Below are 15,683 nucleotides of genomic sequence, written 5' to 3'. Positions count from 1 at the left end.
CATGAAGTTTAAAACACATTTAAAAATAATTCATTATATACATTGTAAATATGTAAGTGAGTTAATATGATGAGAAACCATGAAAGTATTCATGTCAACGAACTGCATCTCGAGCAGACACACATGAAAATCAGCTTTACCTTGTATTTCATCTTGGGACATGAATGAATGTAGAAACCCATATAATAATAGCTGAGTTGAGATGTTTTCTGATGAAGTTGCCTAGTAAAACCAATTTCTCTGCCAAAAGAAGAATAAAGATGAAGGTACAGTTAAATCTAGGTCCAATACTCAAAGTATATGTAATTTCATGTCAAATATCTGATAAAATCCTAAAAACCAATTGCTAAGCTATTAAGGAACTTCAAGTGTTGAAACAGAAAAACTTTAGAAAATACTTTAAGATAGCTTTTACTAAAAAGACATAAACAACTCTAAATTATTTGAGCAAATGCATCTAAGTTCACATTTTATACTTTATTGAGCATATTAGTTGATCTGAAATTCAAACAGCATAAAAATAGATCTATTTAATATGTTACGCATTATCCCCTTGAGTTCGCAAAATGCTGTGTTTATCAAGTGAAAAACAGTGCAGCAAGTTTTATAAAACTGAAAAACCAACACGTTTCAGGAAGAATGACTATTATGACCATTAACATGCAAACACCTGCAACAGCATATGATGTATAACTCCTTCCTACATCTAGATGCTACTCTAACATTTATTCTCCCTAAAACTAAAGAGTGGAAAAAACTATGCTATCTCACCACTTTTTCTCTTTTTGTTGGCATAGGCAAGGATTAACTGAACAAAGACACTGTCAGCAATGCCCATGCTTGAAGTGGTTTTAATTTGCATCCGGATAAATCTGGGCACAGAACTTCATCTCACTTGCCCACATGAATGACTACTTGTATTTGAGAGTTTTAAGGGAACTTTAGTACATTTCTAAAGTAGGAGAAAAGTTGCTTGTTTCGTTTTTATGTTTCTTGAAGGCTTTCTTTTTCTTTCTTTCCTTCCTTCTTTCCAATGAATGCTTGAAATTCAAGGAGAAATTTTTTAAGTGAATAGTCTGTGCATTTTGCAAGTTCAAATTTAAATCACTGAAGGCCTGTGATCCTACAAATTCATCTGGAAAATAACAGTATTTCTAAATCCAAGCAGACTGAACATTATTAGCCTGTAACAGAATAACTCCCACTATTCCTAGAACGAATCCACTTTCAAGGTTCAAAGGGAGGAAGAAAGCACTGATAGGACCAATGCAGGACCACCCACGGCTGAGCACCGCACTCCTTCCTTTGGTCTTGCATTGCCCCTCTGCTCCTCAGTTATCCAGCCCAAACCTAGAACCATCCTTAACTGTTCTTCTCCTCTCACTCTCATGTCCAATCCGTCAACAGGTCCAGCTGGCCCCATCTCCAAAATACACCCTGAATCTGACCACTTCTCACTACCTCCATCTCAGCTATTCTGGTCTAAGCCGGCATAATGGTTCCCCTGGATGACTGTAACAGCTTCCTGACTGGCTTTCCAGTTTCCACTCTTGCCCCTCTATAAATCCCACGGAGTGGTCTAAGTCATTTTTTACAGTATGAATCAGATCAGGTAACCTCCCCAAACCCTAGGCCTTCGAAGTGCGTTGGTATCACACATAGATAAAATCAAACCTCCCTACCATGACCTATCAAGTGCACCTCCCTCAGCCCCTCCTCACCAGTGCCTCCTGCATCTCTGCCCTCCCTGCTCAGCTCCTGTCTAATTCCTACTCCCATCCCAGCCTGACCACCTCAGATGCTGTACTACCCATACTTATACCCTTAGATTTTTATTCACACACTTGAATACTTTACTTTTTCTTGGCTCCTCAAATGTCACCTGTCCAGAGAGGTCTTTCCTGACCACCCTATACAAGAAGGACCTCATGCCTACCACCGTGATTTTATTTTTGTCACAGTATAATGGAATATTTAATGGAGTATTATGTTGGCTTCTAATTTACTGTCTGCTTTGACAAAGCTGGAAACCCTTACTCATTTCTATGAAATGTGTCCAGGATACATAGGTTCTTATCAAATAAACATCTGTTAAACAAATTAATTCATTTCTAAAATTTATCTTGCTAACAAAACATAAATAAATGCCACACTCATGATCCCTAATTCAAACATTTTTTTTAAACCTACGGACTAGGTTATATAAAAATCTGTATTAATTATAGATTAAAATATAAAAACCATATTCACTGTACAATTGCTTAAGAAATTAAAGAAATGGAGGGAAACTAGCTAAACAGATTTCACTGAAATACATTATAATCAATAACAGAACTGGCAATTTATAGCCTATTCTCCCCATTCTTGCTTGAAAATATCAATCTCCTGGTTGCCTTTCCTCTTCTAGAAAACTCAGCAACTCATATTCTCAAGACACTAAAAGGAAATGACAAGACTATAATGCAGAGGCAATAGCTTTCAGGCTCCCAGGCTCCTCTGTTGCTTCCTCAAAGCTCTTCAGCTCTAGAACTTCAAGAGACATACCAAAGCAATAAATAAAACTCTTATTAATTTTGCTGGGAATTGTATATTTACTATCTTGAATGCAGTAGGATTTCAATATCCCTTGGTTTATTGAGATATGAAATGATATGTCATATACAGGTTGGGATTCACTATGTGGTTATATAAATATTCTCGATATTTACCTGAGAAGTCTAAACAAATCCAAGGATACACACTGTAAAGTGACAAATATAAAAACAAAACAAGAAGGAAAATGGCAATACTTTCAAAGTGTTCGCTGATTTTTGTTCAAAGAAAAAAGTAGTTTTTCTGAAATAAATATATACTTCTAAAGTTACAAAATGTAAATGCTTCAAAGTATCAGTTCCAATATCATTGATGTCATAAGTGTCATGAATATTCTTAATTAGTGTATACACAAATGCAATTAAATACATAAGAAAAAGAAAAATTATTACAGAGTTCAGTTATAAACACTGTATAATTGTGAATCTGCTCTAACTTGGCATTAGGAGACATGTCAGGTTGAAAGTACCTAGATGGGATGGGGCGCCTGGGTGGCTCAGTGGGTTAAACCTCTGCCTTCAGCTAAGGTCATGATCTCAGGGTCCTGGGATTGAGCCCCACATCGGGCTCCCTGCTCAGCAGGGAGCCTGCTTCCCCCTCTCTCTGCCTGCCTCTGCCTGCTTGTGATCTCTCTCTCTCTCTCTCTGTCAAATAAATAAATAATATCTTTAAAAAAAAAAAAAAAAGAAAGTACCTAGATGGGGAATTTTTCTTTATATTACAGACCACTGAAACACACAAAAGCAATCATGGGCCAGATTTTTTACAAAAATCAAATGGAGATTAAAGAAAAATACCAACTCTTCCACTTTTATAATTCAGAAAAAAGCACATACACAACAAATAAATAATCTCAAAACACATCTTCCCAAGATGTGAGAATGTGACCACTGCACAGAGACTGAGAAACGAGAAAACAATGACACCATGAGAAAGAAAGAAAGTCTCAAGGTCCCAGACAAGCAACAGAAAAATAATTTTCAATCCTCCTTCCCTTCTCTACCACATATATATGCAGACAAGAAGGAATAAAAATAGAACAAGTATTTTTCAAAGAATAAGGCCCTAATCTTTTTACCATGAGGATAATGCAAAGTATCTGCGCTATGCTGTGTACATTTGCAGCCGTGGACATAAAAGAGAAATAATCTTTTGGTGAGAGCCACAGAATTAAGTGCACAGGTAGGGCCTTCTAGTCCTGTTCTATATACTTTCTATCATTATATAAATCTTTCCAAAAGACTCACATTACTTACACGAGATTCATTTAACCTTTAATTATGAAAAAAATATATACAACAATGACAAAAATATGTAAATACTATAATATTTAAGGAACATTAAGTTGTTCCTGATAGAGGAGCTTAAATAAAGGCACAAACAAAAAACACCCCACAAATACAGTGACTTGTCCTATCCTAGACGAGATGATAACTTAAAAAACTAGGGAATTAGCATCAGACATTGGCCTCAGTTCTAAAAGCGGTATTCTAAACACCAATATGTAACAGATTACTATAGCAACAAATATGCACTGTCATATAGGATTTCTGCCGTTACATGATGAACTCTAATCAAATGAGGAATTATCTGAAGTTCCACATGACCCATTACCGCTGTCAAAAGTAATCTTACCGTAGTGCGGAGTAGACACCCAAAGACAGGAATGAATAATCAGGATCATAGTACAAATAGACAGAAGATACACAGTATGGAAGGATGTCAATCACTCCCACAGCAATGATTCTTCCATCAAGCCAGTACTGCTGGTGAAAGGAGCCATAACCACAATCTGGTCCATGAGGGGGGTTCTCAGCCTGTTGAGAAAACAGATATACACATGAACATTTTGTTTTTATCTTTATATTAAAAATCTTAATAATTACCTAATATACTTTTATTTTCCTTCGTGACTACTAAAATTTCCCATGTTGCCATCATCCTCTGCAGTCACACCTTATAAAACTTTTTACTTGTATAAACACTGACCGAGGGGCGCCTGGGTGGCTCAGTGGGTTAGGCCTCTGCCTTCGGCTCAGGTCATGATCTCAGGGTCCTGGGATCGAGCCCCACATCGGGCTCTCTGCTCAGCAGGGAGCCTGCTTCCCTCTCTCTCTCTCTGCCTGCTGTTCTGCCTACTTGTGATCTCTCTCTGTCAAATAAATAAATAAAATGTTTTAAAATAAAAAAATAAATAAATAAATAAAATAAAATAAACACTGACCGAACAAAAGCATGAGAAAAAAGAAATAAGCTTAAGATTTTTTTAACTTGTTTAAAAAATATAACAGTAGGAAACATAAATTTCACAGGATAAATAAATATTAAACTATATTTTTCTGTTCCACATAAAAGTTGGGAAAGAAATGGTGTACAAGTGAAGATGGAGAATATAAAAGGAGAGGGATGGGTGAGAACAGAGCTGCCCCCATACTGCCAGCCAGGCCTAATCTGTGATGAGCCCACACTGATAAGGCATAGGATCCCATTATTTTTTTCTAGGTAAGAGTTCCTATGTAAATACAAAAGGGCTATAAGACTTTCCCTTTCTGGCCTAAAGAAAATAAAGTTATTTCCTTACCATTATCTTAATTTAACTATAATCCCAGCGACATTTTTCATTTTAAAATTCAATACGATTTTTTTAAAGATGTTTTTATTTACTTTTAGAGAGAGAGAGAAAGAGCAGGTGGGGGAGTAGGAGAGGAGCAGAGGGAGAGGGAGAGAATCTCAAGCAGACTCCCTGCTGACCATGGAGCCTGATGGGGGAGCTCAATCTCACAACCCTGAGACACTGTGACCAGAGCCAAAACCAAGAGTACGATGCTCAACCTGACTGACTCACCCAGGTGCCCCTAAAATTCAATCTGATTTTAAATATAACTGTTCCTAAATGAAAATCATAAAACAAAAATTATGACACATCATAAAATAATGCTTTGCTAGAGACTAAATAGGCATTTTAGAGATTAACAATTTAAGTGAACAAATACAACAGAATATGTATATCATTTTCATACAGCTAAAATCACAGATAGTACATATGGACAAAAGTAGATGAGAATGAAGAAAAATGAAATAAGTTGGCCTACTAGTATTAAAACCAGAAAAAAAAATAAACACTACAAGATAGGAAATCTACCGATCAGTATCTCTCAAAACATAGGTATAAAAAACTCTCACCAAAGTATCAGTAAATCAAATCCAAAAATGTATAAAAAGAATTATATATGTAAGTGACAAAGTGGGATTTATTCCAGGTACAGAAGGCTGGTTCAACATTAGAAAAGTAATTTTTTTAAAAAGGCAATTAATGTATTCTATCATGAAAAGAGGCTAAAGGAAAAATCCTATGATATATCAATTGACGCAGAAAACACCTCTGACAAAATCTAACATCCATTCATGACTAGAAACAAACTAGGAAGAGAAAGGAATTTCATCAACTTGGTAAAGAATATATATACCAAATCTACAGCTGACATTATACTTAATGGTGAGAAAATGGATGCTTTCCCAATAAAATCAGGAACAAGGCTATGATACCTCTCTTAACACTCCTATTCAACATCATAATGGAAACCCTAGCTAGTGTAATAAAAAGGAAATAAAAGGTATAAAGATTGGGAAAGAAAAGAATAAAACTGTCCTTATTCACAAATGACATGATTTACTATGTAGAAAATCCAAAGAATCAATAATAAAAAATGGAAATAATAAGCAATTATAGCAAGGTCACAGGATACCGAGTCAACAATCTAAAGAAATTTGCTTTACTATTTACTAACTATATTACACGTATACTTATATTTATACTTACTATTTACTATTTACTAGCTATAACTAGAATTTGAACTTAACCCAATACCATTTATAAAACCAAAAAAATTACATGGCTAAGTACAAATCCAACAAAATATGTGTAGACTATATATGCAGAAAATTCTGACAGAAGGAATCAAAGAAGAGGTTAGCTAAATTGAAAAATATTATATGCACCTAGATTGGAAGACTCATTCTTCCCAAGCTGGTTCACAGATTTAATATGATCCCAATCCAAATCTCGCACATTATTTTGTGGATATCAACAAATTTATCTAACATTTATATAAAAAGGCAGAAGACCTAGAATAGCCAACATAATACAGAAGAACCAAGTTGAAGGTCTAATGCTACCCGATCAATAAAGTTGGGGCGCCAGAGTGGCACAGTCGGTTAACAGTCTAACTTTTGGTGTCTTCTCAGGTCATGATCTCAGGGTCATGAGACAGAGCCCTGTCCAGGCTGGGCTCTGCACTCAGTGCAGAGTCTGTTTGAGATTCTCTCTCCTTTTTCTTCTCCCTGCCCCTCCTCCTTGTATACTCTTTCTCTCTCTAAAATAAATAAATCTTAAAAACAAAAACAAAAACAAAAAGACTCACCAGTAAAGCAATGAAGCTACAATAGTCAAGACAGGGTGATCCTGGTGAAAAAACAGGTAAGTAGAATGGTGTAACAGAACAGAGAGCACAGAAATAGACCACATAGGTATGGGTGACTGACCTCTGACAAAAAAGCAAAGACAGTTCAACAGAGAAAGGACAGTCTTTACAACAAATGATGCTGTAACAACTGATACCCAAATGCAAAAAAATCTAAATCTAGACACAGACCTTACATCTCTCAAAAATATTAGCTTAAAATGCACCATAAGCCTGAATGTAAAATGCCAACTTCTAGATGATAACAAAGGAGAATATCTATATTCTATAAAACTTCTAGATGATAACAAAGGAGAATATCTAGGTGACCTTGGGTTTTGCAATGAGTTTTCAGAGATGATGCCGGAAGCACAATCCATGAAAGATATAACTGGCAAGATGGCCTTCATTAAAATTAAAAACTGCTTTGGAAAACACACTATTAGAAGAATAAAAAGTGAAGCTACTGACTGGAGAAAGCTGTGACACATGTATTGGATAAAGGACTGGTATTCAAGAAAAGAAAGACCAAAATTCAACAGTAAGAAAACCAACAGCCCAGGGGCGCCTGGGTGGCTCAGTGGGTTAAAGCCTCTGCCTTCAGCTCAGGTCCTGATCTCAGGGTCCTGGGATCGAGCCCCGCATGGGGCTCTCTGCTTAGCAGGGAGCCTGCTTCTTCCTCTCTCTCTTTCTCTGCCTGCCTCTCTGCCAACTCGTGATCTCTGTCTGTCAAATAAATAAATAAAATCTTAAAAAAAAAAAAAACCTTTAAAAAAAAAAACCAACAGCCCGATTAAAAACTGAACAAAGTACCTGAGCAAACACCTCTCCAAAGGAGAGGTACAGGTGGCAAATAAGCATTTGAAAAGACGCTCGACATCATTTGTTAGGGAATGGAAAAGAAAAACAATGAGATAGTATGAACCAACTACTGGACTGGCTGAAATCCAAAAACCTGAGTATTAAATACTGGCCAGGATGCGGGACAAAAGGAAACCTCCTTCCCTGATAATGGAATGTAAAATGGTACGGACACTTTGCGGACGATGGTTTGGGAGTTTCTGACTAAACTAGATATGGTGTTACCATATAACCCAATAACCACATTCATAGGTATTTATCCAGTTTGTCTGAAAACTCAGATCACACAAAAACCCACAAGCCTGCATGCAAATGTTCCTAAGAATTTTATTCACAATTACCCAAGCTGGAAGCAAGTAAGATATCCTTCAGCAGGTGATAGACAAATCATGGCACAGGGAATACTATTCGTCGATCAAAAGAAATGAACTATCAAGTCACAAACACACAAAATGAAGAAACCTTAAGTACATCCTGCTAAGTGAAAGATGACAGTCTGCAAATGCTACCCACAAGCATTCCAAATATATTCTGTAAAAGGCAAAACTACGGAGACAGCGAAACGATCGATGGTGGCCATGAGTGCGCGGGGTGAGTAGCTGAGGCACAGGGACTCACAGGGCGACACTCTTCTCTCTGATTCTGTCCTGGTGGACATGTGACATCATGCTCGGAGCAAAACTCAGAACTGTATGACACAAAGAGTGAGCCTTGATGGATGCAAACCAAAAGAAAATCATTTCGGAGGTGAGGGGATCCCAGGAAGGAACAGAAACACGACAAGAGAATCTAACTGTATCACAAATGTAAGAAGCGGCTCTTTACACTCATTACATTTATATTCATATTCAGATTCGTCACAAATGTCTGGAAGTGGCTGGGAGGGGAAAGGTGTTGACCTCAGTAACCTTTGGGTCCAGAAGAATGAGGGTGAAAGTAAATCTGCCATAAGCACTGTATTCTGCCTGATAAAGCCGTTTTACATGAGACTACAGGTTAACAATTGATACATTGATAACATTGATACACGTCTCCTGTAAATGGATGGAGGTTTCTCACTATTGGGAGTGGGAATTTACAGATAAGTAAGATAAAATCCATGGGGTAATAGATTAGAATCCGGGACTGGAGTCCCCACTGTATTAAGCTCAACTGTTTAGGGACGCCTGGGTGCCTCAGCTGGTTAAATGTCTGCTTTCAGTCATGATCCCAGGGTCCTGGGATACCAGGGTCATGGGATCGAGTCCCACATCGGGTTCTCTGCTCAGCGGGGAGCCTGCTTCTCCCTCTGACTCTGCCTGCTGCTCTACTTGTGCTCTCTCTCTCTCTCTCTGTGTCAAATAAATAAATAAAATCTTAAAAGAAACTGTTTAGCCTAATATAGAGGAGATGGTTACATACAGAAATATGTATAGGCATGTATATATCAAAGATATGTTCATACAATAATAGTACGCATATATTATTTCTTCACTCTGTCAGATGAGAAGGCCTAAGGAAATGACACCCTAGTAGCAACAAGCATGCACGCCTAGTACCCAGATCTTGGTTTCTCCATTCTGTAGTAAAAGAACAAGCCTCTTTGGGAAATGGCTGATTCCAGGACTGGGACAGGAAGTAATATAAGCCTGGCTCATCTTTTTAAAGATTTCTTTATTTCAGAGACAGAGCAAGCAAGCAAGTGGGAGGAGGGGCAGGGGGAGAGAGAGAGAATCCCAAACAGACTCTACACTGAGCACAGAGGCTGACACAGGGCCCAATTCCAGGACCCTGAGATCACGACACGAGCTGAAACCAAGAGCTGGACAGTCAACCAACTGAGCCACCCAGGCACCCTAAGCCTAGGTCATTTTGTAGTGTCAAAAAGTAAGAAAGCACTTGAAGAACCAAAAGAACACACTGATGGCGTTCTACGAAAGGGACAAAGGGGATGACTAAAAGAGCTCCCAATGGCCAAAGCTAGCACAATTTGAGCAACAAAATCAAGTAGGATTAGATTACAATCCAAAGTATAAAATAAATATCCATGAGTCTATACTAATGTATATGACTGAAAAAATTAGTGAATGAGGGAGAAATACAAATTTCCCATGCAGAAGAATTCCAAAGAGCTTATGTAAATAGGCTAAGGTAAGGGAGCGTAACTAAGTATGGGCTGCACACAGGAATTCCCTTCCAAAGAGGACAAGTATGGGAAGAGGTTTAGGAGAGCAACTGCACAGGTGACCAAGGCGAACAACAGCAAATGGGTTCCAGCAGTATCAGTGATTTCTAAAACTCCCACTGTTATAGTTAAAATGTTGTTTGGGCAATAAATAGATCTTTAAACTTTTAAGAACATCCACAAATAATAATAATGTTATTATTATTATTTGTCAAACCCCAGTTCTAGCATTCACTGTCACATATCCCTTTGTTCTTTAAAAAGCCATGATTCTCTCCCTAGAAAAGGATATAGTCTGAGGAGTAGAACTGGCAACAAAAAGAAGCAAAAAAAAAAAAAAAAAAAAGGAAAGGATATTCATCTATTAAAACTACAATACCTGAACTGACACCAACACTCTAAATTCTTAATGGCCTTGAAGTTGAATCACCTGTCTCAGAAGCCAGACTACTCCAAATATGTACACAAATTCCTACGTATCACTCAATTTTATGAAAACCATCTTAGAGATATAAGCAAACTCTGAGGCTCATAGGAATGCAGCTCCTGTCTTTAAAAAGAATGAGGCAGGAGAGCAACCCCGCAGTGACGAGGAACCAGAGACAAGCTGTAGTTTATGCTATGGAAGGCGGGCAGCCGGCCAACGTCAGGAAGCCTCCAAGGTAAAAGCTAATTGGATGACTTTGAAATGAATCGAAATTCTTGCATAATTTCAGTTTAGCATCATTCTAGGACTCATTAAATCTAATGTGTGCATTCATTCACTAGAAATGTACTTATGAAACACACAGTACGACTTCATAAGCATTATCTCAATAAGTAAATGACCAAAAGTTTATGTTAACCCTAAATATGACTCAGCCCTGCTTGTTGAACAAGCTTGAAAACTTTTTTTCCAAATTGCAACTACCTTCTTGGTTTCCAATTTTAATAATTTCATTCATTCCCTGGACCTCCCATTTAAAAACCTGCTTTCACTTACTTTACTTGTTTGTCCTCCTGTGAGTCCAGTCACAACCAATGTGTCCTCCCACCACTACTCCCAGCTCTCGATGCATGTGGAAGTCAAGGATCTTCTCCATCTGCAGAACTCTATTTGGCCTTATAATTACCGAAGAAAGAATGAGTCCTTCAACTATGTATTCTGACCCCCACGACATCACAGATGAGGAAACAAGAAACCCAGGAGTCAGTTCAGCAATACAATCAATGATGATTAAATCATGAAGTTGTAAACTGACATACAAACTAGCCTCCCAGCCCCTAGCCAATGCTAATGTTATGCGATCCTAAGAAGATCCGCCAATCACACACATTTAAACATCTTCATTTTACAAATATCCCTAGGATATCTAAGTCAGCAGGTAAGGCAACATGGAAAACAAAGTTTTTCAATGCATGGTTTCCAACAACTTTGTTGTTTTTTTTTTTTTTAACTCTTTTTTTTAGAGATTTTATTTATTTATTTGCCAGAGAGAGAGCACAGACAGAGGAAGTAACCGGCAGAGGTAGAGAAAGAAGCAGGCTCCCGTTGAGCAGAGAACCCGATGTGGGACTCGATCCCAGGACCCTGGGACCATGACCTGAGACAAAGGCAGAGGCTTAACCCTCTGAGCCACCCAGGCGCCCCGTCCAACAACTTCCTTCAAACTTGTTTTGCTGTATTCCTTTTCTTTCCAATGTGTTTTCTGGTAATTAAAAAATGAATGATTTCCTTTTACTCTCTTGTGGGACCTTCACTGACCCAATTTTAAAAATCAGATTTAAAAAGTGGAAAACAATCTAAGCGAAGGCAGAGAAGAAGCTATTTTCCAAAAGGTACATCTGGTTGCTTCAGCACTACTGATTAATAATGATTTGCGGTTCTCAGTTTGGTAAATCAATTAATACTTCCAAGTTTTTCAACAGGTACGTGGCAGCTGTGGGAAACGGGTTGAAGGTGAAGCTGAATTACTGATCGCCTTGGCCCTCTGTGAAGAGATGGCGCAGCCAGAGCCCCTAGATCACTCCCTTCTGGCTGGGAAATGTGGAAAAAATGCAGTGCCTACCATGTTTCCAATATCATATACTAAACTGATTTCACCCACATGCTTCATATTTGTGAACACACACACATCTGTTGAATCAGTATTATCCTTCCACCTGACATAAAACTGCCATAACAGGCTTTCCCTCAAATAAGATCCCTTAGGTCAAATTATTTAACATTAAAACATGGGAAGAATACAGAAATTTGAGTGACAGAGAGAAGGTGGTAAAAAGAGAAAGAAAAGTCAGTCTGTGATCAGAAATCAATAGAACTCCTGGTTATGTCTCTCTAGTCACTGAACAACACCCCTGACATCTAGACTCACTGAACTTTCTCATGCCACATGCTTCAATATGCTAGTATTAGGATACCTGCTGGTTTTTATGAGCAACTAGAGATCACATTTTTTACAAATGTGTGTATCTTCAGTTAACATAGATTTGTCACCCTCACCCCCACTAGGTCAGAAAGATCCACATCTTAAAACAGTTCCTTCTCTTAATTCTCCAAGGGGCTCAGTCCCTCCGCATCCAGTCAATGACGAGTCTCTCTTTACTGACTGCCTCGAGAATCCTATTTCAATACTTGGGACTGTCGCATTTCTTCAACCTCTTACTTCTTTAAGCCTATTAATTGTTAACAAAACAAAAGGAAATGAAATGAAATAAAGTCTATTAATTGTTAACATCCTTCAACTGTTACTTAAAAACACAGAGGGTGATACAATTACAGATTCTACAGGAAAGGAGACACTTTGGGAAAGAGAGTAACAGAGATGCAGGAAGGATGTCAATTGGCAGCTCTCACACTTCTTGGTCTCCAAATCTCTCTACACTTGTAGAACTTACTGAGCATGGCAAGGAGATTTTGCTCATTGGAGATAAGTTCAGGAGATACTTATTGTACTAGATATTAAAACTAGTATTTTTAAATTTTAACAAAACCAAAAGACAACTGACAGAATGGGAGAAGATATTTGCAAACGACATATCAGATAAAGGGCTAGTGTCCAAAATCTATACAGAGCTTAGCAAACTCAACACCCAAAGAACAAATAATCCAATCAAGAAATGGGCAGAGGACATGAACAGACATTTCTGTAAAGAAGACATCCAGATGGCCAACAGACACATGAAAAAATGCCCCACATCACTCGGCATCAAGGAAATACAAATCAAAACCACAATGAGATACCACATCACACCAATCAGAATGGCTAAAATGAACAAGTCAGGAAATGACAGATGCGGGCGAGGATGTGGAGAAAGGGGAACCCTCCTACACTGCTGGTGGGAATGCAAGCTGGTGCAGCCACTCTGGAAAACAGCATGGAGGTTCCTCAAAAAGTTGAAAATAGAGCTACTCTGTGACCCAGCAAATGCACTACTGGGTATTTACCCTAAAGATACAAACGTAGTGATTGAAGGGGCACGTGCACCCGAATGTTTATAGCAGCAATGTCCACAATAGCCAAACTATTTTTAAAAATACAGGTAGTGAAGGTTATGGAAAGAACCTAGATGTCCATCAACAGATGACTGGATAAAGAAGAGTGGTATATATATACAATGGAATACTATGCAGCCATCAAAAGAAATGAAATCTTGCCATTTGCAATGACGTGGATGGAACTAGAGGGTATTATGCTTAGCGAAATAAGTCAATCGGAGAAAGACAACGATCATATGATCTCCCTGATATGAGGAGGTGGAGATGCAATGTGGGAGGTTAGGGGGTAGGAAAAGAATAAGTGAAACAAGATGGGATTGGGAGGGAGACAAACCATAAGAGACTCTTAATCTCACAAAACAGAGGGTTGCTGGGGGGAGGGGGGCCAGGAGAGGGGGGTGGGGTGATGGACATTGGGGAGGGTGTGTGCTATGGTGAGTGCTGTGAAGTGTGTAAACCTGGCGATTCACAGACCTGTACCCCTGGGGCTAATAATACATTATATGTTTATAAAAAAATAAAAAATAAATTTTTTTAAAGTATGTATTTGTTATTTGCTTAAAAATAACAATGAATAACACTTGTTAAAAAATAACTACTATATTTTCCAAAATAAAACAAAAATTTAGTGAGAAAAATGGCACTGATTTCCATTTCTGGAATCTCTTTAATGTCTGGTTTGGCAGAGGATAGCTGGATCTCATAAGTGCTTCTGTATTTGCTGTCACCATGCAGCCTCTGAAAAACACCCCCTATACCCATAAGAGAATGAGAGAGAAAAAGGCTAATAAAATATCATTTTGACCTCAAGGATCTCTTGCTGGAGGCTTCAGGGACCATCAGGAATTGCAGGACACTTTTGAGAGCACTCACATAAGTGAATTTTTAAAAATACAGGTAGTGAAGGAGGCTATGAACTGTAAGCTATAAAAAGAAAGGGAGGACCGTACAGTGACTTGAGTCTGGGATTTGGAATTAAAGTAGCTGGAGATGAGCCCTAACTTCACTGTATACTTTCTGGCTATTTTACCTTACCAAGGCAATAACTACTTTTAAACTATCCATTTCTGCATTTTTTAAAAGTAGGCTCCATGCCCAACATGGGGCTTGAACTCAACGACTCTGAGACCAAGATTCCCGTGCTCTACCAACTGAGCCGGCCAGGTGTCTCCCATCTCAGCATTTTTAAAACAGGAATCCTACTCCTCTTCACCCTCAAAGATCATTGTGAAGAACAAATGATAATGTACAAAGAAAAGCATCTCGCAGACTGTGAGCAAATCTGGGTCAGTTTTAGCTTTTCGTTTTAAGGGGTCTGCATGGCACACCCTAAAAGATTACACCTGCGAGATTACACCGGTAGCTCCTGGAACAGCAGCTATTTTAATTAATAGCCTCTATCTGAATTTCACCATAAATCAGTGATGTGATCAATAAGATCTAATAGTTTACCTTCCTCATGCTTGCATTTTGCACATTCTGGCTATGGGAAAGAATTAATAAGCGAAGTTATTTCTCAGAAGCTCCTCCACTGCAAGGATTTAGCTGATAACAGGAAAAAATGTAGCAGAGCTCACCACTAACTAGAGAAAAGAAAAAACATCCTAAAGACTGGGGAAGAATGGCGAGGTTTATTGATGAGTGAGCTCTGCAGTAGGACACCAAAGGCGCTCTGTAGAAATGGCATCAATATTAATAGGCCAATTTCGGCTTTTACTTAAACCACTCCCCAAATGGGTGTATATGTACTCTGATAGTACACCTGTCTCCTGACCCACCTGCCTCCACGTACCTCATTCAGGCCTAAAAAAACACTGTTAAGACTCAAAGGAACAGACAAAGGGGGAGTCACGTGCCCGGGACCAGAGGCAGAATTTATTTGTTGGGCAGACTTAACCATGGGTACCAAGATAGTATTATCTTTGAACAGGGAAGGTCTTCACGACCTTTAAGAAAGCAGAACCTGCACTGTCCTCCCAAGACATCCAAAAGTACCTCTCCCAGACCACGCCTGTGCACACAAAAATCTACAATTAGACAATTAGTGTCCTGCATTTTTTTTAAACAGCAGTTCATGGAGGCCCCCAAAGGAAATCATTTTAAGCACCTGATTCAAAGTCTGCATTGT

The 15,683-nt window shown here is 38.4% G+C and overlaps 1 protein-coding gene across 6 annotated transcripts in view; it reads right to left on the bottom strand.

The window, feature by feature from the left end:
* Positions 1–15,683, bottom strand: part of ATE1 (arginyltransferase 1) — a 157,055-nt gene that overhangs the window by 76,248 nt on the left and 65,124 nt on the right. For all 6 annotated transcript variants that reach the window (XM_032882168.1, XM_032882164.1, XM_032882165.1 and 3 more), the window contains 2 exons: positions 4,228–4,409; positions 141–240 (listed from right to left, as the gene is read on the bottom strand). In XM_032882168.1, the coding sequence (XP_032738059.1) occupies positions 141–240; positions 4,228–4,409 (282 nt within the window). The remainder of the gene's footprint in view (positions 1–140; positions 241–4,227; positions 4,410–15,683) is intronic.

The sequence above is a fragment of the Lontra canadensis genome, unplaced genomic scaffold (assembly GCF_010015895.1).
Source record: "Lontra canadensis isolate GAN:19392208 unplaced genomic scaffold, GSC_riverotter_1.0 scaffold79, whole genome shotgun sequence".
NCBI classification, from domain to species: Eukaryota; Metazoa; Chordata; class Mammalia; order Carnivora; family Mustelidae; genus Lontra; species Lontra canadensis.
The sequence above is the reverse complement of the archived record's forward strand: the minus strand, read 5'-3'. Positions and strand labels throughout refer to the sequence as shown.